Source organism: Vulpes vulpes, chromosome 5 (genome assembly GCF_048418805.1).
Source record: "Vulpes vulpes isolate BD-2025 chromosome 5, VulVul3, whole genome shotgun sequence".
Lineage (NCBI taxonomy): Eukaryota > Metazoa > Chordata > Mammalia > Carnivora > Canidae > Vulpes > Vulpes vulpes.
The window spans coordinates 26,244,704-26,272,337 of NC_132784.1; the positions used below are offsets into that span (position 1 = coordinate 26,244,704).

The following is a 27,634-nucleotide window of genomic DNA, read 5'->3' on the forward strand; positions in this document are numbered from 1 at the left end:
GAGGGAACTGCAAAGCAGGCTTGTGAGTAGTTGGGAGTATTTTTCTTTGTAGCTCAAAAGGGCTACAAAGGCCAAGCAGTACTCCCTGAAAAAAAAAAAAAAAAAAAAAAAAAAAACAGTGATAAGGCTATTTCTACAAGGTGATGTCATGTAAATTGACATCACTGCCAATACGTAAACCTCCAGAGATATTAAACTATTATTATTATTCCTCTCCCATTCTCTTCTCTCATCATAATCTGTACACTTCCAAGAGAGTCCTGGGTTTAATACCTTCTAGGAAGTTCATGTCTCATGAAACCAACTTTTCCCATTGCATTTGTACTCCCTAAAGTCAGTTTGCCAGTGAACTAATAACTGGCAACCATTTTGTGTATATTGTCATTGTATCACAGAAAAAGAAAAGTCTCAGTATTTCCATCTTATAGCTCCTATTTATCACTTCAAATTTTACCTGACACACTTCAAACTCATTAAACATATTTTTTTGCTACTTGAAAAAAATCCAAAACAGAAAAGTGAAAACCACTAAAATAGCTACTTTATTCACTATACTAAACAGTTAATTATATAACAAGAGATACGTGTTTCTGCAAAAGTAAGGCATAATATTCATGTAAAAAATTTTTTTAAAAAAAGTAGTTTTTTTTATGGTATGTCCTACCATATATAGGACATTGCAATGTGTAGAACAAGAAAGAAAGAAGAGAAAGAAAATAGGGAGTGTATACCTTGTAAAATATATAAATCATCTGCTAAACAGTAAAATCAGCTAGTCTTGTTCTTCTATGTATCTCTTATCTGTAAATAAATACAATGAAATATTGCACATAGCTAAAAGTATAGGTCTTATAAATTTTATTGACATTCCTTAGGATCTTCATTATTTATTCATTCATCCAACAAAGATTCACTGAAGACTGAGAATTAGACCTTGGGAATAGTTGTGAAAAAGACAAAGCCTCTGCCCTCAGGGAACTTAGAAATAATAATAAAATATTTCCTGGGCAAATTTATGATGGTATTTGCTTCTAAAAGTTCATGAAAAGGGCAATATTAAATATCGTAAGACACCAAAGTAAAATAAACTTTGGATATTTGCCTTTGAATTTCACTTGTTCAAAAACCCACGAGTTAATTATCTGTTACCTTACAAACTTTATTCTTTTCCCACTCATCCATTCAGACTGGCCACTTCTATACCATTATGAAAACTGTCCAAGGATAATGGAATGGGTAATACTGCTTGTTAGCAGTGGCGAAAACTAAAGCATTATTAATAGCTATTCAGGATTGTTTGTTACTTAGTGAGCTGCTCTGGTGAAATATTGGAGTGAAGGGTGAAAGAAATGGATGGAAAGAGGACTCTGAATGATCCAGAAGGTGGGAACTGAAAAGCAGGCTTGTGAGTAGTTGGGAGTATCTATCTTAGGTTAACTCCTTTACCAGGTACAAACAATAATTTAAATAGACTGTCTATAAAAAAGTGAGGAAAATGAACAAGCTGGATGTCACTCTCAGCAACAGGCTAGTCAAACATATCTCTCCAGCTCTCCTGCAGCACATTTTCCCTCGGCCCCAATTGTCAAAGGCTAAAAATGTGTTCAGAGATTTTTGAAATAGATAAAAAGAAAGGCCTATTTCTGCAGGAAAAGAAATGCAAAACTAATATACACGAGGTCTTAAAAATTTTATCTATTAATAAAAAGCTTTGGACATATTTAAATTGTAAAGATATTTTCAAGCTAAATGATCTGTACTAATATGGTAGCCAGTGACACAGCTGACCTAAAATGGCTATTTCTATTGTGAACAAGAAAAGAAGCTTTTATTATGTTTCCTAAAATTCATATCAACTTCATGAAAATATATTGGAACATTTATTTCCACTTATCTAATATTTTGGCAGTTATGATGGTCAGCTGTTACTTTTTATTAAAATTAATGTAAAAATTCTGCATGTTCAGATATTCACATAATTCTTTTCCTTGGGGTTTAAACAAAGAGATGATGCCATATATGTGAAATAACTACTTTATGTTAGAAAGTCACAATCATTTTATCACTGGGATAGGAAATGCCGCTGTTCCATAGAAAGGCACCAGGTATCATCACATCTTTAGATCCATGAGACAACTGTATAACTTGTTTTCTCTTTAAAGACACTTGAGTCATTACTCAATGAAGGTACAACTGAACCACCTTCCATTTTATCTTTTTCATAAAGGAGCCTTCTTTCAACACACTTTCAAACCGAGTATCTAACAAAATGCCTTATAAAAGAAGAATCATCACACAAATGTTAGTTGAAGAAAATGAATAAACAGTGAATAACTTATTTATCTAATTATAAAAATATAAATCTGACCACTATTTTAATTCATTATCACTACCCATTATATGCCATTGATTATTGCTATTTAGCTATAACTCAAAACTGATACCAGAATTGCAATAAACTAGAGACCAAAAATCTGCAAAAATTATCTCCTCTACCATTTCTTCCCACTTTATCACTAGAAACCATCTGATGGAAGAACAAATTTAGCAGCATACTGTGGTTTGGGGCCGGATACCCTCCAAACATTGTTTTTATTAAAGAATTAATTCTATGTCATCTCTCTTACATTTTAAAACAGATATAGTAAAGGCTAGAGATTAAATAACTTAAAAAAAAAACTCAGAGAAAATCAGACACACAGAAGAACAGTACAAATTCGACCTAAAACTGTTCAAACTTTACAATATTATCTTACTCTTGAGCTTACATGATATCAAATGAGATAACATTTAATGAATCCTCATATCAAGTCTTGAAGATAAACAGGAAGAATATTATTTGTTATTTTCACCATTTTGCAGAAGATATAGAATGAGTGACTTGTCCTTATATATGTGAGCAGCTGAACTGGGTCTTGAAGTTGACTCCCCTGCCTTCTAGTCCAGTTCTCTTTCCCTCTCTGTCATAGCTACTCTGTAATACTATCTAATGGGCATGAAAAAGAAAATCAAAACCCATCATATATTCCTAGGAATGCCCAAACATTGAAGGAATTCCCACTGTGTGGGCTAATATTTGTGTCAGGATGAGTCAATATCTATGTGCCTAATCTGTGGTTTGGAGTCACAAACAAACACCACAGTAGTCAGTAAGATAAGCTAAGTGAGAGAACAAATGACGCTCCATGTAAGTGAAAACCAGAAGTCATTCTTGGTTGGATGTGCTTATCAGCTGAAAAAAACATTATATGACAAAGTGAAAAGTAAAACAGAAATGTAGATGAATGTTGATGAGTACAAACTGAATATTCTAAATTGCAAACATGGAAATACTGATTCAAATAGCACCATTTAATTATACTCTATTAGAAGATTTCAGGTGACTCATGCAGATAAACTTGGAGAAAAGGGATTTCCCCTCCACCCCCAACATTTTAAAATGAAAAAAAAAAAAACATAAAAAGAAAGAAAAAAAACAGAATGCATATTACTTTGGAGATTTCCTACAATTTTCCCAAATCTAAGATATATCAAGTTTATAATTTTTCATGTCCACCTAAAGCTTAAATTCTTAAGTAACAAAAGTATTAACTTCTTTGCTGTAATAAAGAACAGGTCATAATAGAATGTAAATATACTGAATTTTCCAAGTTTTGACATCATCAATAACTTAAGGGTTTATCATCAAAAATGACATTATCCAGTGAAATTCTAAAACAGGGCAGAAGTATGCAACAGCAAAAATGAACAGCCTATTCATCAAAACTTTCTTTTTCAATAATTTTCTAAAAGGCTGGTCTTCACCACAGCTCCTCTCAGCTTCAGACATCTAATTAGGAACTGCATTTTTAATACTGGTTAATACATGTAAAACATATGCATGCTGAACATATTAAAAAAAAAAAAAACAAAAGTTTTCTGGAAGCTTTTTTCCAGGGGAAAAAAAAAAATAGAGAAAACTCAACACTGCTCAAGTGGATCACTACCATCTGCCAGCATTTTATCTAAAATAAAAGCAATTGAAAAAAGGCAAGTATTAAGATCATGTTTCCAAAGCTCAAATGTTTTTCAGGTAGTTCGATTCTAAAACTGCCAGTGCTTCTACTTCTTGTGTAGATGCCTCTGTATGTGACATCTTTGTTCTTCCCCCAAGTTCTAAATACCAAAATCAGTAATGAAAATAATTACTTGCATAAATGCTGCTTACCTAATAATCACTACTCAAATTTCAGAGCAAACATGACCTCAATTCTGAACCTCTGCTTCTCTTGGTTTTCCTACATTTTTCGAAAAATAGTGCAAATAAAATATGAGTATCATTAAATATCTATGGACACTGGAAAAAATAAGAATACTGTTATGAAAATGATTACACAGCTCTCCTAATCACTCCTTATCAACTACCCAAGTTACAATCTATTCATTTCTACCAACTGCAAGTGTCAAGAACTCCTAAACCTTTGTAGCAATGGCACTAAGCTACTGTTTGGTATCTTGGCAACAACCCTCTTATAAAATGGCATGTATAGAGAAACATTTTTCTCAATAAAAGTGAGTTGATGTTTTGCTGTTTTAAAAAGTTACAAATTCCCTAAGAGAAAACTGAAGACACTCTGCAAGGTTATAAAATGAAAGCTAAAAATCACTACATCTGAATGAGAAACACTATAATAAAAATGCTACACACACATAAATAATATATGCCTTTAATATAATCGGATTTTGTGAAATTTTTTTCACTGTATTTAAGCTCATGATGGAAAAAAAAAGTGGTAAAAACTAGTTCACATTCTTCCCCACTTTCATTTTCTGAAAATCTTGGAACCCACCAAAACAGTCTGTATTACAAATAAATATCTGCCTCAAAACTGAATTCACAGAGAAACTATGGCTAAAAATCCCCTATATTTCAGATCTACTATACTAAAAGACAGGTTGCTAAGTGTGGGGGATTTCCCTAGAAATATTTTAGTATAGGACTGCTGTAGAAAAGTTGATTCAAGTGAACATTGTCTAAGCACTACCGAAAAAAATAAATAAAATAAAAATCTGAAAGGAGAGGAAAATAACAGAACTATATCTAAGAGAAGAAATTTATTTCCTACAGCATATTGCCTTATTCACATTTTTATTATTTGTGTATGGTACATAGCATATATTCTTCAAATGCATGTGTTATTAATTCAAACCACTAAGAAAGAGACTGGCTTTTCTGAACTAGATACTAAGTCGAAGATCAACCACAATTTACTCATTCATTTTCACTCTGAGATCTAGCATAGTGTAAGAACGCTACAGAAGCACTCAATACCTGATTTGGGGGTGTGGGGGGAGATGGGAGAGAGGTTTGAGAAAATGATACCTAGTAATCAATCACTTACTGATTATTTGTGTCTATATGAGATATATATACACATGCATGTATATATAATAGGGATTATATATACATAATATTTTAATAAAATAGAAAAAGGAGGCAGTATTAAATTAAATGTTTAAAGAAAAGGAAGTTTTGCTACATTTAAGTACATGGAGTAACTTAAATGCTGCCAAAATAAATGCACTGATCCAATTTAATGGGCTAATAGGAATGATTTACAATTTGCAAAGCTATTTTAAAAATAATTATAACCACTAAAGTAGTTTAACTGTGATCTCTTAGATTAAATTAATTTGTATCTCAACTTCTTTTCTCATGAACAAGACAAAGATAAATTTCAGTTCAGAGCCTAGACAAATTTTCTAACTAGTGAAATGCAAACAACATAAATTTCTTAAACTTTTTAAAATTTTAATCGAAGTATATAGTTGACATATAATATTAGTTTCAGGTGCACCACAAGTGATTCAATGATCATATACATTATTAGATGCTCACGGCGATAAGTATATTACAATATTATTGACCATATTCCCTATGCTGTACTTTTCATTTCTGTGACTTATTTATTTCATAACTGGAAGTTTTGACCTCTTACTCCCTTTACCCATTTCAACACAAATTTCATTCATGTGGCAAGTTCCTTTACTACTTTCCATTCCTATTATCATTGGTCTTCTTCAGAAACTCACTATTTCTCCATTAGATTTTAGGATCCATCGACCATCTCTACTCTCATCCATGGTCTCCATACTGCAGGGCTGTAATAACTGTCCTCTGCACAGTTAACCTTACCTCATTCCCATGTATGACAATAGTATTCACCATGGTTTTTTGTTTTTGTTTTCTGTTTTTTGTTTTTTTTTGCCTACAAAACTTTTTCTCTCTTTGGATAACAGCAATATAATTTCCCTTTTGCTCTCTGGTACTCAGTTCATATGGTTTGAATTGGGCTGACACCACTGGGGCCAATCACAATATTTGGGGCCTCTTGCCAAAGTAACACATTTGAAGACCACATGATTTAAAAAAAAAAAAAAAGTAATTTCAGTGAATCTGGGACTTTTGTTAAAACCACCAAGAGAGTTATTCTCTTTCAGATAGGGTAACTTAACTGGTGGGATATAAGCTTAGCTCTGGAGGAGATCCACATAGAGGCTGCTCCAGAATAAAGTCAAACCAGAGGAAAATAGAGTCAAGAAGAAAAAAGGTCTAATGACATCACTGAACCACTGGATCCAGTTGTGCAGAGAGTCAAACCACTCTGGAAATTTCAGTCATATGGTGACCCAATATATTTTCCTTTATGTTTAAGTGATTTTGAATTGGGTTTGAATTGGGTTTCTATCATGTGCAATTAATAAAGTTCTAGGAATAGAGCCTTTGGAAAATACTCATAATCTCACGTATCAGCTTCCCAAATTACTAACCTTGAATTCTCAAATGCATGTAAATTTGGGATATCATCACAAACTGATATCCCACAGCTCCTCCTACCACAGAATATGTTCACACTAACCCAAGATTTTGCAGATTACATTTTCCAATTTTCTCTGCTTTAATACCTTTGTTCACAATACTTCCTTCTCCTACAGCACTTTTACATTTCATCGCCATCTATCAAAAGCTCTAACATCCTCTTAGACATACCTCAGAATTTGCTGAATGAAAAATAAACCCCCTCCTCTCTCCTTCTTCAGTGAACGCTGCCCTCACTGCAGTACTAACTATTCTGTGTGGGTTCTACAGGGTTTAGCGTATGCATCCAGTGTTTAGCGTACGTGTTGGCCCATGACCTATAGAGACAGACAGTAGCATGAAAAGGCAAATAATCATAAAATGCTGAGGCTGGAACAGGAGTTCCAAACTAATAATAAGTTATATCAGAGTGACTCCAAAGATAGAAGGACTACTGGAAAGAATTATTCCCCAAAAGTCACTACAAATAAAAGTTAAAAATTCAAGAGATATACAAACAAGATGAGGAAGTAACTCCTGTATTTTTTTTTAAGATTTTGTTTATTTATTCATGAGAGACACAGGCAGAGAGAGAAGCAGGCTCCATGCAGGGAGCCCAACACGGGACTCGATCCTGGGTCTCCAGGATCAGGCCCTGGACTGAAGACGGCGCTAAACCGCTGAGCCACCTGAGCTGCCTGTAACTCCTGTATTAAATGAAGCAGTGGTTCATAGCAAAACTGAATGAGAGACAGTAGGAATTTGTCTTTTTTTAAAAAAAAGATTTATTTATGAATTGAGAGAGAGAGAGCATGGGGGGAGCGGGCAGTGGAGGTGGCAAGGGGCAGAGGGAGAAGAAGAGAATCCTGAGCACAGAGACCAACACGGGGCTCCATCCCAGGACCCTGAGATTATGATCTGAGTGGAAAACAAGAGCTAAACATTTAACCAACTGAGCCACCCCAGGCGCCCCTGAATTTGTCTTTTGTGTTAAAATTTCTTAAATCTTTCTTTTCAAAGATTTTATTTATTTGTTTGTTTGTTTGTTTATTTATTTATTTGAGAGAGAGAGAGAGAGAAAGAGCACAAGTGATGGGAAAGGGCAGAGGGGGAGGGACAAGCAGACTCCATGCTGAGTGGAGAGCCCAACATAGGCCTTGATCCCAGAACCCTGAGATCATGACCTGAGCCAAAGGCAGACACTTGATTAAATGAGCCACCCAGATGCCCTGAAATTTCTTAAATCTTGATCTTGATTTTAATCCCTTTTTCATGACATCATAGAAGTCAACAGACAAAACCAAACTTTCAGTTACAAGTGAAAAAAAAAAAAGTAAGATTTTAAGGTTAAAAATAAACTTTTCTAAGGCTAAATAATTTATGGCAGCTGACATTAGAACCCAAGACTGCTGGTTCCTGCAGTATAATATGTCATTTCTTCCAAACACAAGTGATTTATATTTTCTTAGTAAATTCTTTTAGGTATATGTACATTTAAATATATAGATATATGTACACATACATATATCTATTTTTTTAAGATCATTTGAAGATTCATTCTTGGGCAAGTTCTAAGCCAGAGGCTACAAACACAAAGGCCTACACAGCTCAGTTAAGTAATATAAATATGAGAAGCAGACTAGTATAAAACAATGGCAACTAGTTGTGCTTGTGACCAATACAATGTCTAAAAGCATTAAAAATTTTAAATGCTTAAGTAATTGCAGTGGCCAAGCAAAATATATCTTTGGGCCAAATTCTAATCTCTCATTCATCCCATAGTTTCCACACTATAAATTAAAAGGCTATACTGCTCATGGGTGGCACAGCCAAAATTAAAAAGCCTTAAAATACAATCATGTGATATTTAAAAAAAGTCACAGGTATATTCTAGAGTCTATAAAGTTTCCTGAACTGAGAAACATTTTTTTTTCCTAGAAACACTTTTATACAGGGGAAATTCCAGAAAATTATATTTTCTTTTATCAAAATTTACATGATGGACGATGACTGATTTCACCATATGATTAATATAACCCATAAAAGTAAGTGAGCAAAAGTGTATGGAATTCCTTAGTTTAATCCCATAAAACTGAGTAACACAGTCACTTAAATGTCACTAAGCAGTTTTGATGTAGAAGAAGTGATATCCCTAGACGTAAGAAAGGAGGAGGGTCCAAAGCGGGGCGAAAATAAGCAGTTTATTAAAGTCAATTACAGCCATATTTTGTTTGCATTTTCAACCCCACAGGTATGAAATCATTCATTTGACCATAGTTACTCAATAACAGTGATCTGCAGGGCAGCATGCGAGGCCGTGGGTACAGAAGACAAATAGGGCACGTATCATCCCAAAATTTGCAGCATAATGGAAAAAAGGGGGAAAAAAATCAAACAAGTAAAATAATTACATATTATATACGATGCTATTACGGAGGAGAGAAAGAGAACACAGACATAGAGGGCTTGTTTTTGATATGGTGGTCATGGAGGACTTCTCTGAGGAGGTGAAATTTCAGCTCAGACTTCAAAGACAAGAAGAAGTGAGTAAAGGGCATAGGGATGGAAGCAGTGCTAGCAGCTAAGGCACCAACAAGCAGGAACAGGACCTGAGGCCAGAGAGAGCTTGCGGTTCCAGAGCGAGTGAACAGGGCCCCTGTCCCTACGACAGCAGAGGAGTGAAATGACTGGGGTGGAGGTAAAGTTGCAGAGGGCGGCAGGGCCCAGCAAGCCCGTTGTGTAACCTGGAGTTTTACACACACAATACAAAGTCACTGATGGTTTTCAATCAGGGATTATTTCCTCAAGGCTCCGAGTATTAGCACATGGCCTAAGGCACTAAGTATTCTTCTGGTCAACAGTTAACCTCTTGCCACATCTAAATTTGCCACATTTGGTCTGACACTGACCGTGCTAGTGTAGGCAAGGTCTCTTGATGCAAAAACCCTTAATAACCGCTAATGGGAAAAAAAATGGAAACCAGCTTGAAAAACAGCCAAAAGATAACTACTGGGGGAGGGGGGGTTGGTTCTGGCCAAGGCATCCCACCTTTAGTCCTCTCCATTTCATATATTTGGTCACCTGGAACTTCTCCTAAAATGTAGGGGTACGGCGGGGGGGGGAGGTAGGGTGTTCCTTTTTTGGGGGGGGGTGTTCCATTTTTATTATCAGCATGAGACAATCAACAAACAGAAATCTAGGAGAGACTGTTTATGGGAAGAAACTCACTAGAATATAGGATTATGTTCTTTAGGAAGATAGAGGTTGAAAGGGACATGAATGCTCTTTTGTGAGCACTATGCCTGATTCAGCTTCTGCCTTCCGCCTACAGTGTCTCTCTGTGGGCTGGCTGGTCAGGAGACCAGCAGGTCCATCATGTGAGTGAACCACAGAGGAGCATAAACAAAGGACAGCTGGACAAGAATTAGTCATTCAACGGATGGGACAACGTGTCCAAAGGCAGCTAGGAGGCCACATCTGACCTCAAGGAAAGAGGCAAATGTGAATCTTCCCTGAGAGGGCAGGCTTTGGAGAAGGGAAGGGTAGCAGAGCATCTGCATCATAGCTTTAGAGGCTCCCAACACGGTGAGTCAGGGATGAATACCTGTGCACACCCGCTACAGCTCCAGAAGCAAAACATATTTTCATTGATTATGACTTTAATAAAAGCAGAAAAACTTTCTCAAATATAAACAAATTCAGAAAATGTCAGGAATGGAAATATAATAAAAATGCCTTTCATTTCCTAAAAGGCTTTTTCCATAAACCAAATGAAGACACTCAACACTTAAAAATAACTAGATTAGAAGCGTTCTAAGATCAGACTCACAGTCTTGACTATTAGGTCAAAAATAAGCATATTACTTCTAAAAGCAAAATTATGAAGGTCCTTACTGTACAGTCAGGGCTTTTTTATATAATCTTACCTCTTGTATCCATGCGGGGGTGTTCAGGTTTTTCTGCCTTTTCCTGTCATTCATTAAAAATAATGACTTTTCTCTCCTCTGTAAAAGTGTAATAAACACCCAGTTTGGGTGCCTGGGTGGCTCAGTTGCCTAAGTGTTTGCCTTTGGCTCAGGTTATGATCCATCCCAGGGACTTGGGATCAAGTCCTGCATTGGGCTCCCTGCTTAGCGAGGGGTCGCCTCTCTCTCTTTCTCTCCTCCCTCCCTCCCTCTTGTGATCTCTTTCTCTTAAATTAATAAAATCTTGTAAAAAAAAAATCCAGTTTCTCTTTTAAAATACAGTTGTCAAATTTCAAAGGGATTAAATATATGGAAGACTTACCCTAACAGTCCTTAAGCAGCACAGTCTCTTAGAAATAATGCTGTATATCTATATGTACCTTTACATGGGGGCTTATAGATTCTTACACATGATTTTTTTAATAAGCTAGAAGAGATATTAAAAATACACACTTCACTTGAAGTTGCACTACATGCCTTTAACTCCTCAGAAGCAGCGGCTCACAGCTCATGCTACTACCTATACAAACACTTTTGAATTAGCAGGTTATGGTGAGAATAAATTCTAAACTCCACAAGAAAATCTTTTTTTTTTTCCTGAAACTGGGCTATTTTGCTTCTTAAGAACACTGACAGAGGAATATAAAGAAAAAGGGAAAAGATGTAGCATGAAAAAGCAAACTTTAGGAAACATGGTAACAGGGTTAATTTGCAGTTTTGTGGTGAAGAAGATGCTAGAGTACTTAAGAGTAGTGTGTGTGTGTGTGTGTGTGTGTGTGTGTGTGTGTAGGAGGGAAGAGAGGGGGAGAGGAAAGAGAGAGAAGCATACAGAGGCAGAGACACAGGCTGACAGGATGGGTAGCTATTTGGTTTGTGGGATTCTTCTCTTTCCATAGTGCTGTGGTCGTTTTCGACCTGAAGTCCAGATGGCTAAACTGAACGATACTATCAAGCAGAAGAGATTTCACAGCGACAGAACACTGTGGATAAAGCTCCAAGAAGTACTCAAATTCTGGAAAGCTGTGCTGTGCACTGTCTAGATAGGAGAGCAAGGTTGATAGAACCACATACCAAAAGAGAACCCCACAATTAGGCAGCACAAAATAGGGAAGCTGGTGAAGCCGGCAACAGTGGTGGGGGAGCTCGAGGCCAGTTCTCACTAATGGAGCAGTCACACACCAGTGAGATTATAGGATGCTGCATTGCACCTAATGACAGTGCTATTCAGAGTGGGGGAACATCATCCAAATCCCAAATGAACACAATTGGTAATGTTATAAGGGAAGTGAGCTAGGCAGTGCAGGAACGCGGCCTCCGGCCAACTTTATAAACCAAGTAGAGAACTTAACAGGAGACCACCTTGAGAATAACCTGAGACTGCAGGTGAACATCCGAAAAAAATGCTACGTTTGTATTCCTGAGTCTACCCTGTGATTTTTATAATGCATCCATCACATGTCATTTTTTATCTGGATTTCAAAAGAAGGCAATTCAAATGACTTATAATTTCTATGCCCAAAACCTAAAGAGCAAATGCCCTGAGGAAAAATGAGAACATCACAGAGTCACAGACCTAGGAAGGTTCCTGGTTTGCAACTTCCAGTCTCCAACAAGATTCGAGAACTTTAATACTTCTCAAGGGATGCCTGGGTGGCTCAGCGGTTGAGCGCCTCCCTTCCGCCCAGGGCCTGATCCTGGAGTCCCAGGATCGAGTCCCACATCGGGCTCCCTGCATGGAGCCTGCTCCCCCTCTGCCCGTGTCTCTGCCTCTCTCTCTCTCTGTGTGTCTCTCATGAATAAATAAATACAATATTTTTAAAAAATAATACTTCTCAAAACCAGGAGAAACATCACACCCTCTTCTAATAGTAAAATTTAGTCATATACTTTTAATCAAGAGGTACTTAGATTTAATTTTAATTTTCTTCATTATTTTATCCTGCTTGGGGAGGGAATTACGATAGCATAGTAGTTAAGAGCATGGGCTTATAAAGAATATTGTATGGCCTCTGCAGTGGCCAGACTTGAGATCGACCGCATATTCACCTCTAACTGGCTGCGTAATCCAGTGCAAATATCTTGACTTTCTAAGCCTCAGTTTCCTCTTCCATAAAACCAGGAAAACCCTGTCGAGCTTCCAGGATTGTAGAATATCCATCTCAGGGTAAGTGTCCAATACGTTAGCTATTATTACTATTACTTAATCCCATCAAATCCTGTTCTGGTTACTACAGAGATATAAAATGACTGCCCTATCTAAACCAAACCCACCTATAAATTCACTCACCTACAAATTCTTATTAGTCATCGTTTACTTTTATACTCCTAAGTATGTCACACACTAATAAAAAGGTGTTTTTGTAATGAAAATAATTAAATTATTCAGGGATCCCTGGGTGGCTCAGTGGTTAAGCATCTGCCTTCAGCTGAGGGCGTGATTCTAGGATGGAGTCCCACATCGGGCTCCTTGCATGGAGCCTGCTTCTCCCTCTGCCTGTGTCTCTGCCTGCTTCTCTCTCTCTGTGTCTCTCATGAATAAATTTTTAAAAAATCTTTAAAAAAAGAAAATAATATTAAATTATTCAGAAAGGTATCTTTTAATTTTTTTATTTTTTATTTTTTAGATTTTATTTATTTATTCATGAGAGAGAGGCAGAGACACAGGCAGAGGGAGAAGCAGGCTCCATGCAGTGAGCCTGACCTGGGATTTGATCCTGGATCTCCAGGATCACTCCCTGGGCTGAAGGCAGGCGCTTAACCGCTGAGCCACCCAGGAATCCCAGAAAGGTATCTTTTAAAAAAATGTTTCATGACTTAAAAAAGAATATTTATATTATTCAGAAAGTTGTATTTTTCACAAAAGGTAACAACTCAAAACAAGACATAACTGTAAAGCAAAGAAAAATTTATATTACTAATTTACAAACAAATTGTTTGAAAACCACCACCTTCTGTATTAATACCCTACACCCACTAGTTTAGCCATCCCTTTTTCACAAGGACTAGCTACAAACAACAAACAGACATAAGTAATTCATATTAGCTAAAAATGTTCATTTTCCCAAAGAAAGTTGCATTCAGTGTTTCACAGGGAAGAGCTCATTAAAAAAAAAAAAAAAAAAAAAAAATTCACACATTCCTTGAAAGAGAACCTGCTTAGTGAAAGGCCACAACGATGGTACCATTAAAGATTATGGCAAATCAAACAGAGTTATCAACAGCCACACATCACCATAAACTTTAATTTCACTCTATGCATTGCTTGACCCAACTGAACTTTCACTCAATTTAATTCCTATCCAACTACTTCCTTTCCTTGCCCCTCCTTGGTCATTAAAAAAAAAGGGGGGGGGGGGGTTGAGGTGCGAAGGAAAAGGTATCATAATGATAGTCAACATTTATTAACAGTCAGGACTCGTACGGCTACAAGAAACAGAAAACCTAAAAACAGACCCTCAGTCTCCCATAACACAAGTTTGGAAAGAGGTAGGGTGGCACCAACGCAGCAAACCAACCCTGCACAGGGACCCTGCCTCTATCTTGTAGTGGGCAGATTTTTAGCTAATGCAGTATCTTTAATGATTACAATTCCATTCAAATTTCGTTTCATTTTTTAAAAGATTTTATTTATTGACAAAGAGAGAGAGAGAACACACATGCATGCAGGAGTGGGGGGGTGTGCAGTGAGGCAGAGGGAGAAGCAGCCTCCCCGCTGAGCAGGGAGCCCGGATGGGAGCCAAAGGCACACATTTAACTAACTAAGCCCCCCAGACACCCCTCTGTTTCATTTTAAGTGAGGTTTTGTAAGTTATGTTTTTCTAAGAAATTCACTCTTTTGTCTAAGGTTTCATCTACTGACATAAAACTATTAAGAGCATTTCCCCTTTTTACGGATCTGTGCCATATCCACAGATCCATATCTACATAATTCCAAAAATTATTTGTGCCTTTGAAACAAATCAGGCCTCTATTTTATTATCTCAAAATAACTATTAGTTTCTCCATCTCCACTTCTATTTGCTTCCAACTTCACCATTTTTCATTCTTTCCATTCTTTCCTTCCCAATACTATTCCCAGATTCAAGTAAGAGGGTCCCTGGCTCTGGGCCACAAGCTTTAGAGGGCCTGTGTATCACAATTAAAAAATGATAAAAATAAATTTATTAAAGATGATGTGACTGGGGCTGTCAATGTAGATACAACCAGCATTGTGATATACAATATGTTCATTATGATTCAGTCCCGCTTTTTATTACCCATTATGATTTCTTCTGTGACCCAGGAGTTATGTAGAATTATGCTGGTACATTTTCTGACCTACAGGGTTTTTAAGAAATCTTTGTTAATGATTTCTCTCCTGCACACCCTTCAGAATGATTTCATCCGAGGGGTGAAGATCGTTTGTGGAGGGCTGCTCACAGCCTGCCGCATGCGCCGCCAGAGCAGCTGCTCCCTCAGGCAAGGAGCTGCAAACCCTGGCAGTGGGAAGCTGGCCAGGGTGCACTGAAAGGGAAAGGTCAGAGGGATATGGGTGGGCACAGACATCCTCTGCCACACTGATCCTCAGACAAATGTGTTTTATTCATTTCCAGTTGACTCTTCCATTGTTTTGTATCTTCTAACCTCCTTTCTTTATACCAAAGACAATACCTAATAACATTGTCTGGCACCTTACTTTCTGTCACTGCAAATGCCTTGGACAGGTTCCCGCGAGAGTCCATAGAAATCTTCCTAATTCAGGTCAGAGCTGCATGATATTTCATTTCAGAACATAACATATCTAAGTTAACCAGTCCTCCTCATGAAAACGAGGTAACCACAGCTTCTAGGCCACTCTAACTTCCAGATCGTCCTTCGGATCCTCTCTTTGTTTAGCTATGGACTTAAAAGGAAAGTCGTTAACACTTTACAAATCATTTCTGGATGTTTTAGACATGGAGGGTTTTCAGGTGAGGAGGTAGCTCCATTGCTCAAAATGGAAGTCTAATCCAGGCTCTTTCCAGTCTTCCATCAGCCATTTTTTGGCAGCCCAGGCATTTTGCCCTCATCCTGTCGCCTCATGGTTGCAGACATCACAACCACTGTCAAATGCAGGAAAGGAAAATGGCTTTCTCCTTTCATAACTAAAAACAAAACAAAACAAACTTTGTCGGAAGAATCCCCAGAAGTCATCCACTTAAATCTAATTTGCCCAAACCTAGTGACTGCCCAGCACTAACTGCAAGGAAAGCTGGGAAAATTGGGCAGAAAACAAGATCATAATGACCGTCTCAGGTCAATCGTGCTTCACTCCCAGGGGCTGGGTACTTAGCCACTCCAAAGACAAGTGTGATTCTGTTAACAAGGAAGAAGGGCTGTTAAGTGGCCAATGATCAGAATCTGCTACAATACCTCGGATGGAATGAAAAATATAATTGTAAGCAGCTGAGAGTGAAAAACTGATTTTAGGTAATAGTGGTCGTCTCAGTTCAGTAAAGAAAAAAAAAATGAATGAAAAATCTTTGATCCCTCGTCTAGGTATGTCTAAGAACGTCGAATTGCTAACCTTGGGACAAATGACTCATACATTTCAAAACGCAAAACGTAAGGCCCATCCTCAAAACATTTCTGCATTTTGTGGTTTTCAGAAGGCAAAATTTTAATATAACCTATGGAGCAATCATTGCCAACTACTTTTGGGAAAAATAACTTGTGAAGCTTTTGTAATCTATGATAAAACTACACAGCTCCAAACGTGAACCGTGATGCATTCTTCTAGCTGTCAAGATAAAGCAGAATCAAACTGAGTAATTGGGCTAAAGCATTTATCTTGTTAGTAATAAAATATTTTCTGGATAACAAGCTTATAACAATAATGACTGTACGTATGGAAACTGAGAAAAGTAACGTGTGTGCCTACATTCAGGGTCTCTCTCATCAGACATGGTCCCTACCTGTTCAGAGTAATTTTGCATAGTAGGTAAGACCGGTGGCTTTATGGATTGTGATGATTTCATTTGCCAAGTGTACCAAGAGTTAACTAACGGAAAAGCGAAAACTTCCTATCTTTAAAAGTCTCCACAGAGATCAGATTTCTCTGGTGCAACAAAAGATTGCTCTTGCACTTCAAAGTAGGGTTGAGTGAACATATTTCTTAACTTCGTGTAAGAATCCAAGCTGTTGCTATTTTTCCAAAAGTATTCAAAAAGAGTAGATAAGTTATCATTGGTCAAATGTAACTGTAGGTTCAAATGGCGAGGTATATCTCTTAGTGAAGTCTGATTAGATTCATGCAGCTAACTGCACAGCTTAGATGAGTGACCTTGAAAGATCTCAGATCCCACAGATAGGACCTGTAGGTTATGGGCATCAGGGAGTAAAACTTTACATCACAATCTTGCAGAAACTGACCTCCCAAACAAGACTGCTTCAAAGAGCAATGTGATCTTTATCCTCAAATGCTTCAGGCCTCAAAGGGAGTAGAGAAGCCCTGGACACGGGAGTGTTTGTAGGCACGCTAGCCACACACATATATTTGCGATACAATGATTTCATTCTGAAAAACTGCATAATCAAAATGAAATCTAACAGCAGATAAGGAAATGGTTCGTTTCAATGTCCTAGTCATTGTAGAAATGTGTTCTCTCAAACAGTAATGTTAAATGAAAATGTGCATAAAGTCAACAGGATTATTTGACCTTAAGTAATACAATGCAATTGGTGCTATGAAGACACAATTAAAGGAGATCGTGAAAGCAACTATAAACAGATTTTAACACAGCAACAGTCTCATCCTCGCCTTTAAAACTTTTATATTGATACACTCATTGAAATCTCTAGTACTATAAGCAACAATATTCACTTAGTGATATCAGAATACAAAACATTAAATTATGTAAGGAAAAATAAATTCTTAGTATGTCCCCAAACAGCATTTTACCTTTATAATCCCAAGCAGAGTGACTCAAACACGCACTATTCATTCCACCTGACAATCTGAATTCTCCATGGTTTTCATACACCAAATAGGTTATTCTCTGAATCCCTCAAATTACTACTAAAAACAGCAACCTACATTTAATCCCAAGCTGCCGTCTCCCTCGTGACTGCACCTTACAAACAGCAACAGATAGATGGGGCTGCTGAAGGCAAGGTGAGCACTGCAGCTTGCGATGTGCCCTTTGTCTAACAATCTGTCTCCCTAACTCCATTAATTATCAGCCTGAACTCCCCAGTGCTGCTTAAACCAGCGCAGTCCTACACAGAAGGGCCCAGAATGGTAAGAAGAACAGATATATGAAACACAGGGGGGCCTGGGTGGCTCAGTCGGGTAAGTGTCTCCCTTCAGCTCAAGTCATGATCTCAGGATCCTGGGATCGAGTCCTGCATCAGTTCTCTGCTCAGCAGGGAATCTGCCTCTCCCTCTCCCCTCTGCTTGTACTCTCTTTCTCTCTCTCAAATAAATTAATAAAATCTTAAAAAAAAGAAAGAAAAGAAAACACCACACACACAGTAGAACAATCCCCCACTATTTAACAAGCAGGAGACGCAAGGCAGTATATGCCAACAGAGAGTAAGGAGGCAGGGGTGTTCAGTATTCCACTTGTTTCCCATCAGATGTAATCTGTATTTCTCACTCAGCTTTCTAGGGGCTCCCAGACAAATCTCTCATAGGTACCCCTGGTCCCCACTTCCTAAATAATCAGAATTCAGAACTGAGTGGCATTCCCCCAAATCTATCCATCCTTTAAGACTAAGCAAATGTTGCCAATGCTTTAAAGCCACCTCCGCTTTGTCACAGTCAAAATCAACTCGCCCACTTTTCATGCTCATGCTGCACTTCCAAGTCCATGTCTACCTCAAGAGTCTTTAAAGCTTTAAGGGCACAGAGCTTGGCTACATCCGTCTTGTCAACCTCAGCTCCTAGTACAGAGCAAACACAGTAAAGGAACCTAAAACAGCACAGTCACTAAAAGAGACACCGGAGGTTATGGAACAGGAACAAAAACATGCCCAAGATCAAGTCTCCCCGTGGCCGATCACTGTCATCCACGCCCACGCAGGTGCATGTGATAAAATCACAAGACAAATGAGCAAAGGCTTAGGGGTTCTAAGGGAGGCCACTTTTCTACCAGCGGATACCCTGGGAGTGTGAATGTGCTCCGCTGTGTCTACAGGAGTATCTGCTGTTGTCTTAGGGCCCATGCCACGGCGGCAGGAAACCTCATGGATGCCAGGGACCAGCAGCGTCCCTGCAACACGTACAGTAAAAAGAGGCTGACGATGCCATGTGGGCTCCAATTACCTGTACCGTTCGCTGCTGGGGATATTCTGGGAGAAGTATAAAGCTGATGTCCGCGCTCTCCAATGCCATTTCTTTGCAGGAAGGGTATAAAGGACGCAGTCTTCTAACTCTTCTTGGAGCAGATCCACCAGCTGTTTATGGGACCCTCCATAGAACGCCTCAATGATGAGAAGACTCATGGGCCTTTTCAAGCCTTCACAGATCCTAAATAATAAGCAAAACAATATTTTTTCCAACACATGTATATGTGTGTGCATAAGGCTTTTTTAAAAACTAAGTTAAAATATGACACTCAGAAAGCAAATAATTTACAGAAGCTTAATTTTTTTTTTTAATTTGCTACATCCCACTTTAAAAAAACAAAGTACATGACACTTAAGGTTTATACCTTAATGTAATCATAATCAGTAATCAGTGTTTTTACATTTGTGTTAACAAGAGGAAATAAAGGATGCTCTTTTTTCTGATTTCTGTTTTCTTCTTGCCCCAAGATTACTTGCACAATGACTCAGGGGTTTTTTTATTTTTTTTCCTCCAGCCCCAGGAAGTTCAGAGCCCTCTCCTGCTGTGATCACTCACTTCCTGGTTGGAATGGCTGTGACCCTGACTCAGTAACCACAGAAGCAGCTTGGCCCACAGCTCTACTACTCTCAGACAGTCACTACACTCATCTCCTAAGACTTCCACTCCAAGAGCCCTTCGTTTGTAAGGCCCTTTACAGTTCCGAAATCCTCTGATTCTGAAACTCTCATATTAATTCACCTTTAAATTCACCAGCTATCACTGCCCCCAGTGAATCCATATTTAGAAAAAAAGCACTTTCAGAGTCAAATCTCAATTGTCTAATGTTAAAAATCTTACAATACAATTTCTTGAGACACTGCACATACCTTGACCACTTCCCCACTATAGCAGATTTCCCACCTGCAAAGGAAAACCCAAAAAAAAAAAAAAAACGGGGTAAAGCCATATGCCTATGAATCAGCAAGGTTTCTACAACCTTTCTTTAAACAACAATCCCATTAAGAGAGATAAAGCAGGGCAGCCAAGTGGCTCAGCAGTTTAATGCCGCCTTCAGCCCAGGGCCTGATCCTGGAGACCCAGGATCGAGTCCCACGTCAGGCTCCCTGAATGGAGCCTGCTTCTCCCTCTGCCTGTGTCTCTGCCTCTCTGTCTCTCTCATGAATAAATAAAATATTTTTAAAAATAAAAAAGAGAGATAAAGTAATGTTGTTATTAAAGACATGGTAAAATTTTCATCCCAGTGAGTCAGCTATCAAGCAACTTTTTGGTTTAATAATATGACTTTTGTTAATGTGCCCCGTGAAATAAAAATATATGTGAGAATGTAAAAAAAAATCCATATACATTTAAAATTATAAGCTATTTCCTGGAAGAAGTAAGGAAGAAACATCACTCCATACATAAATACTACATTGTTTAAAAAATACTCCAGATGTTTGAATTTTCCTTTATGACTTAAGTAAACACAACTCATTACACAGCATACCGCTTTTCTTAATAATGTTGTTCCATAAAATTATTAGTCTCGACAACTCCATGATGCTTTTTTAAAATATATATATATTTATTTATTTATTTGAGAGAGAGAGAGTGCTGGAGCAAGGGGAGGGGCAGGTGGAGAGGGAGAGGCAAAGAATCTCAAGCAGACTCACACTGAGCACAGAGCCCGAGGCCGAGCTCGATCTCATGACCCTGAGATCATGACCTGAGCTGAAACCCAGAGTTGGACAGTTAAACAACTGAGCCATCCAGGTGCCGCTCAATGATGTTTTTCACCAATAAAACTGTACTTCATCTGTTCAAAGCAATGCCTACTTAAATCTCATTTCAGAGGAGAAAGTGTCAAATGGTTCTCAAAGATACAACTGGAATGAAAAAAACTTAGTTCTTGATGTCTGAATCTTCCCACGAGTATTTTTGGAGAATATACAAGTACACATTTCACTTATCTGTAAAATAAGAAGCAGTGTTCCTTAGGTGGAAAAAACATGAACTCTGGGATCAGGGAAATACAAGTCTGAAGCTCAGCAATGTCATTTCCTAGCTGTGTGACCTTGACCAAGTCACCTAACTTTGTAGGACTCAGTTTTGTCTTCTCTAAAATGGGGATAACAATACTAATGTCAGAGGTATATTGTGAAGATAAGATTGCGGATAATAACTTATAAACAGTAATAAGATATTTGTCTCTCCCATTTTTAGTATAAATTACTTTACTTAAGGGGGAAAGAATATCTTCAAATCTTCCTTCATTTTAAAATCAGTAATTTTCAATCACGGCCCCCTCTCAACTAAGGATAGGTGGTAAAAGTGGATACACACATGCATTTGAAGTGCAGTGGGTGCCATTCATTCCTCATCAGCAGCTTGTATCCCAAATAAGAATTTGAGAACCCCCCAAGTATCTGAGAAGAAGTAAGCTCAGGGACTGACTATGCAGTCTTGACTTTTCTCAGGGCAGTTGGAGACCACCTCTAATAAACGCTTTTCAGTAAGACAAATTTAACAACAACAACAAAAAAATTAGCCTTTAATCCCTCAAATAATGGAAACTTCTAGAAAGTCAACTGAGAGACTAATATAAGGCAATTTTAAAAATTATATCAAAGGTTTTGAGACAGACTAAAAGCAGTTGACATTAGTTTGCTTACAAGATCCCATCACAGTTATCTCTTTTATCTCTATCTTGGTTTATTTCCTCTGATCTAATCATGATAGGGTATATATGCCCTATATATCCTTAAAAGGTTGTTGTAAAAATGACCTGAGAATGTGATCTAAACCACTCTAAAGAATATTTCATTCATATAACCTCAAAGAAGGCAACATCAATATTAGAAGGGGAAAAAAATTTTCTGATTCCTCATCCCTTTGCCCTTTTTTATGATTAATCTAGAACACATATAATGTCATATATTTACAGATGTTTCTTCTTATGGGTCTGAATCATTAGTTATCTGTAAACCATAAGCCAATGTGGAGGCAGTAGGTGTAGGTGCTGTTGTCGATTCAAGACATTCAGTAAGCAGAACTGAACACCAAGCATGTGGGAGGTCGAAAAATAGAAAAGGGGAAAAAAAGATTATAGCTATAGTAGATTTCCACCCCTTTAATAGCTCAGTAAGAAGAGTGAAATGTACAGGTTTGAAGTAGCGTTTACTCGAGCATTCTTCTAGTGGCCAATGGGTGTGCCTGCATTTGGGGTATTTTTCTAGGGAGAGTAACTATGTCTTACCATCTCTGAAAACTATACTTAGTGGCTTTGATTCATGGAAATTTGTTCTGCTTGTTTTGTGGAGACAGACATATCCTGGCAGTTCCCCTACTTACTTCTATTGCAACTTTTGTGGCAAGAAGAAAATCGTTCTTCCCTATAGTCTTCTTAAAAGCACAACCTGGAAGAAAGACCATTCCCATTAGGTGCAAGCAAAAGAGAGGAAGCTGATTTTTAAATATAAGATTCAAACCAAATGCCATTATAGCACATTAAAGAAGAGTGCCAATACTCTTACTGTGCTTGAGTTTTGTTTTAGAAAACACCGCTCAAAACCAACAAGCATAAGGTTAAAAAAAAAAAATTTATTAAAGAGAATTTTTGCTGTTATGCTGGAATTTGTTAAAACTTAAAGGGAATGCACTATTTGCTCATTTTAGCAATAATCCCAAAAAACTGCAGGTGGTCACCCAGACACCACAGATGCTCACAAGCACGGGTGAATGGAGACATCATGGACCACTACCAATGGCTACCAGGGAGTGAATGCTTGGGAGCAGCAGTCCTGAACACTGAAAATGCTTACTCCTCAGCAATGAGAGGGTGTCCTTTACAGCCCAAGGCTGTGGCCAGGTGTTTGCCAACCGAGGATAGGTGATCCTATACACAGCCAAAGGCCTTACATAGGTGCCTGAGTTAATCAATCTGTTAAAGCATTAGCACATGCACCCCCGCAAAAACTGAGAAAGTATATCAATTAGGGGTGTCACATTTATTTCAAAAGAAAAAAACAACAAAAAACCTTTTTTATGTGAGGGAACAAATACTAATCAAAAAGCCCATGTCCTTTCTACTTGACACTAGAATGTTAATATTTCATGACGTTAGGAAAAAGTTAAAAAAAAAAAGTTAATGGCCAATCCATTCTTCCTTCCAAAAAGAGCATACAAAGTGTGTCAGATAAATTTTTATCAACTTTTAAGTTTTTCTGCTTAACCCAGTAAGCTTCGGTTAAAAAAAAAAAAACTCATTTCTTCAGCGTATTTTATTCCCCAGTGACACCAGATGAATGAGAATCTACTATACTATTAAAGTTTTATGAAAGTTTAATTCATTATCAATACTATGATTTAACGATACATGGTTAAACGCTAAACATTAAATTGGCAATATAAATGAGTCAAAGTGATAGCTATGACATAGGAATTTTAAACCAGTTCAAATTCTACTTAAGATCCCCACAGGTCAAATGATCTAAGAATTGTCTGCTTTTCCAAAACTTTATATTTACTAATTAAAACAGGATACAATGTGAAAAATCACAAAGATGTTTCCCATAAACATTTTGGCCAAAATGAGAAAGTGCCATTAGTGTCATCTCAATTAAAAGCTAATAATGCATTGATAAGATCACTAAGAACAAAAGTAGCCTGAAACCAAAGCTGTGAATATTTTTAATTTTTATTAAAACTTTTTGTCACTGTACCTGAATTTATTTTAAGCTTGACCCAATTTCTTTATTCCCTGAGCCATTTTCAAGGTGAACTACATTTTGCTGTACCTCCTCTAAGAGAACTGCTGTTGTAGGTTTGTGCAGTTTTTTTGTTTTGTTTTGTTTTGTTTTTGAAAGTATAGAGAATGAATTTTGCAATATGCCATTGATTTATTGGAAAAAATATGCTAAGTATAAATACATCATGTGGATTTTTTTTAAACTAAACCTAGTCACATTAGAAATGTGTAATTAGCCCTCATATATGATGTCAATTCAGTTACTTATAATATTCAAATAATTTTCCAACCAAATACCAAGTAATAATTTTAAATCAGAGGAATTGTTGTGTTAATATATTCCACAGACACCTTACTGCTATTAGCTGTAGGAAGGTATGGTTTCAGTGATGATGGTTTTAACGGTTTTAATCCCACACACATGAGAAATTGATTCCACAGGCTAATCCACACATGGCTTGATACCTTATACTTCAATCAATAGCTGAAAATATATATTCTATTTGCCTATACACAATATTTTAAAAGTTAAGCTTGGCAGAGCAAAACACAATGAACTTTTAGACACTAAATGCTCTAAGTTGGGGAAAATAAAATTTGAGTAGGACTTCCCAATAGGTCATCAGAGGTTTACCTGGTATTTTCTTACTGACCCCTTCTCTTCTGCACCTCCACCCACCAACTCCAACACACCAGGTTCTATTTTAAAGGCAACCAATAACCCAGTAGGGTAAAACAGGGCAGTACTGAGAAAAGTTAGTATTACCTTCCAACCCACTCACTTATTTTAATGATTCATCAGGGAAACCCCGGTTGTTAAAATATACCTGAAATCTCATTAAATAGTAAAAAATAAGCATAAAAAGATTTCAGCTTTGAAACATGTGCCCATCAATTCCCCTAACAGAACCTAATAAGAGTGAATATATAGTAAAAATATATTTTTACTAAAAAATAAAATAAATTGTCCTCAAAGTATCACATTATAATCAAGTATCATATGGGGGTCAGAGGGTGGGAGACAGAGAGATAAGCAGATCCTACCAAAAAGTTATTTTTTAAAAAACTTTTTATAAAAAGAGGCGTAGAAAATTCATCCTAACCCCTAAAGCTTCAATGTAATCTCTGAGTACTAAAATACAATGTGGTATCAAATGCACTGTACAAACCTTCCAATCCTAAAACTACAGGCACCGACAATATTCTACATAATTAAAGAAAGTTTGGCAAACAGTAAGGAATGAATCAGATTCCTGAGCATTAGTGTGAATTAAAGACAATGCATAATGCAAACTGATCATTCCTACATTATCTGACTGTGGACATACAGCCTAACATTTATGATAACTTATGTACTACTGTGTGTAATTAAATAGCAACACTAAAAATAAAAATCTTGGGTTCATACTGAATGAGATGTAGCTCTGTAATATTTTATTGCCCTCACAGTGCTATGGGTGTTCTCATTTCTTCAGCTCTGACTTTAGTTTCCTGTTGCGGTAATGAAGAACTAAGGATTTGTGCACCCAAACCAAGATTTGGTAAGAAGACTTATATGCCATCCTGTTTGTGACACAGTTTAAAGTAATTTTCAATTGTGCTTTTCCAATTATATGATTTCCTATGACCTTTTATACAAGCTCTTGAAAAAATCATAATCTTATATGTATACATTGCTATTTAATTTTCCCTAACAAATATTTCATTCTTTCTCAACTTTGGACTTAACTTTCTGTTTAGAACTATCAGTCACTTATTCCATGACTTAAATTAATATAAAGTCTTGGTTATAACTGTATCAAATGCAAATTGAACAAATACTTATAGGCACTGACACTATGACATCATTCACTTGTTATCAAATATGCATAATTTCCCCAAGTAAATAGATGTGTATACACTACAAATTCATTGCCTTACATTTTTGTGAAGCTATTATATTCCACATTATATAGCAAAATTGTAACTACGAAATTTTTTGTGAGAAGTTTACTGGTTTAATTTCACTGACAAATAAAATAATCGTCCTCTTTCATTTAAAATTAATAGCATTTTTCATTGCTATTAATTTCATGAATAATTTCAAACTATAAAAGTAGCAATGAATCAGTTCTACTGAATGCTAAAAGTATCTTCAATTTGCTGACATTTTAAAATGTAGCAGTATATTTATGAATCAATAGAAAATTTTACACCAGAAAACCATCTCATCACTCATTTGGACCACTGTATTACCCTTTTCACTAGGTCCCCATGCTGCCACACGATCTGGTTCCCATCATACCATTCGCCATAATCCAGCCACAAGAAATTTCCAAAATGCAAATCTGACCATGAGGTGACATGCTCAAAAACCTTCAAGGTCTCCATCACCTGTGGGTACAGCCCAAAGCCCCTACACACGGTTGTTAAGACCTGGCTTCTCTGGCCCTTCCTTCCTCTTCGCCATGGCCTTGCTTCTCCTTCTCCCCTGTGATTTCTCTTTCCTCACTTGCCCAGACTCTGCCTTGTGGGGATATCGAGCGCTTACACTCACGCAGTTCCACTTCTGGGATTCCACACCTTTATCTCTTCTTTTCCTTCAGCCTCTTAATGTTCACCTCATGAACTTTCCTTAAAATTTCTGCTCATGAATCACCAATTTATAAAGCCTTTCCCTGAACTTCTCTTAAAAAGGACTTCCCTTCTGCTCTGTACACTCTCAGTTCTTGTTTCACTCTCTTTCCATGGCCTGTTTCCCTCTGAGCCTTTGAAAATCTGCAGGACAGGGACGGTGCCAGTCTTTTCCTGGGAGCTTCCCAGGATCCAGCACATTGTGGATGTCACTAAGTTTTTGCAGAGTTCCACCAAAAATCAGGAGGAAATGGGAACTTGATGCTGCCTTTCAAGTAACATCGCTCTCACTGCCAACAGGTCCCGAGCATCAGGCAGCACTGTACCACTACAAATGATTTCCCATTACTCCCAAAATCTAAACTAAATCAAGCAGCTGGTATATTTAAACACATTTTACTATATTCTCTTTCAAAGACTGATTCTCTTTTCTTACTGTTCACAGAAATGAGACTTTACTAGATTTTTTTTATGTCGATACGAGTTTATCTTAACCTACTAATAGAAGTAATAATGATAAAAAGAAATGGTAGAAACACCACCAATCAGCAATTGCAATCTGGGCCAAAGCAAGTTTCACAGCCTAAGAAAATGAATATCTGTGAGATCCATGAATTTTGAAAATCACCTGCAATTTTTTAATCTGCTTGATCTATCATCATCCTAGTTTAATACTAGCAGTGGAAGTCGGATGAGAAGCCAATTCCCTCACCATAAATCTGGAGATCCCATTTCACATTTAGTAATTATCCTTTTATTTAATGGGGAAGAAGAAAAGGCATTTTTAAATACTTTCTGCCAACAATTATTCATTTTATAAAAATTTGACAAGATGAATAATGTATTTGCTTTCTCAAGATGGCATTTCTCCAAGGCTTCTACCTTCCTGAAATGGGCTGCAAATCAGTCCAGTGGGAGAAAACTGGATTATCTGATCCATTCAGATATGGATACCTAGGTAGAAAAGCCCAGGTGTATCACAGAATCATTGGTGGAAGGAATGCAGGAGCCACTGACCAACCACTTTTCTTTCATAGAGGAAGAAATAGAGAATTTGAGCATCACAGAGTAAATGACAGAACAAGGGCTTAAACCCAGATCTTCTGACCTTACATTCATGTATCTTTCCATTATACTTTATTGCAGGTATCTGGTAGGATATAAGTAAAAGACGTGTCCATTTT

The 27,634-nt window shown here is 37.3% G+C and overlaps 1 protein-coding gene across 41 annotated transcripts in view; it reads right to left on the bottom strand.

Moving 5' to 3' along the window:
- GTDC1 (glycosyltransferase like domain containing 1) overlaps positions 1 to 27,634 on the bottom strand; it is a 428,467-nt gene that overhangs the window by 283,769 nt on the left and 117,064 nt on the right. For 21 of the 41 annotated variants that reach the window (XR_012001510.1, XR_012001513.1, XR_012001512.1 and 18 more), the window contains 2 exons: positions 22,442 to 22,506; positions 19,088 to 19,291 (listed from right to left, as the gene is read on the bottom strand). The exons of 3 other annotated variants lie outside the window; for them this stretch is intronic. Coding sequence is in view for 31 of the 38 variants with exons in the window: in XM_072757661.1 (XP_072613762.1) it covers positions 19,088 to 19,266 (179 nt within the window). In the remaining 7 variants the exon portion in view is untranslated. Of the gene's footprint in view, positions 1 to 19,087; positions 19,292 to 19,977; positions 20,012 to 22,441; positions 22,507 to 27,634 lie in introns of all 41 variants that reach the window. 17 more of the 41 variants (XR_012001508.1, XR_012001507.1, XM_072757667.1 and 14 more) reach the window with 2 other exon arrangements.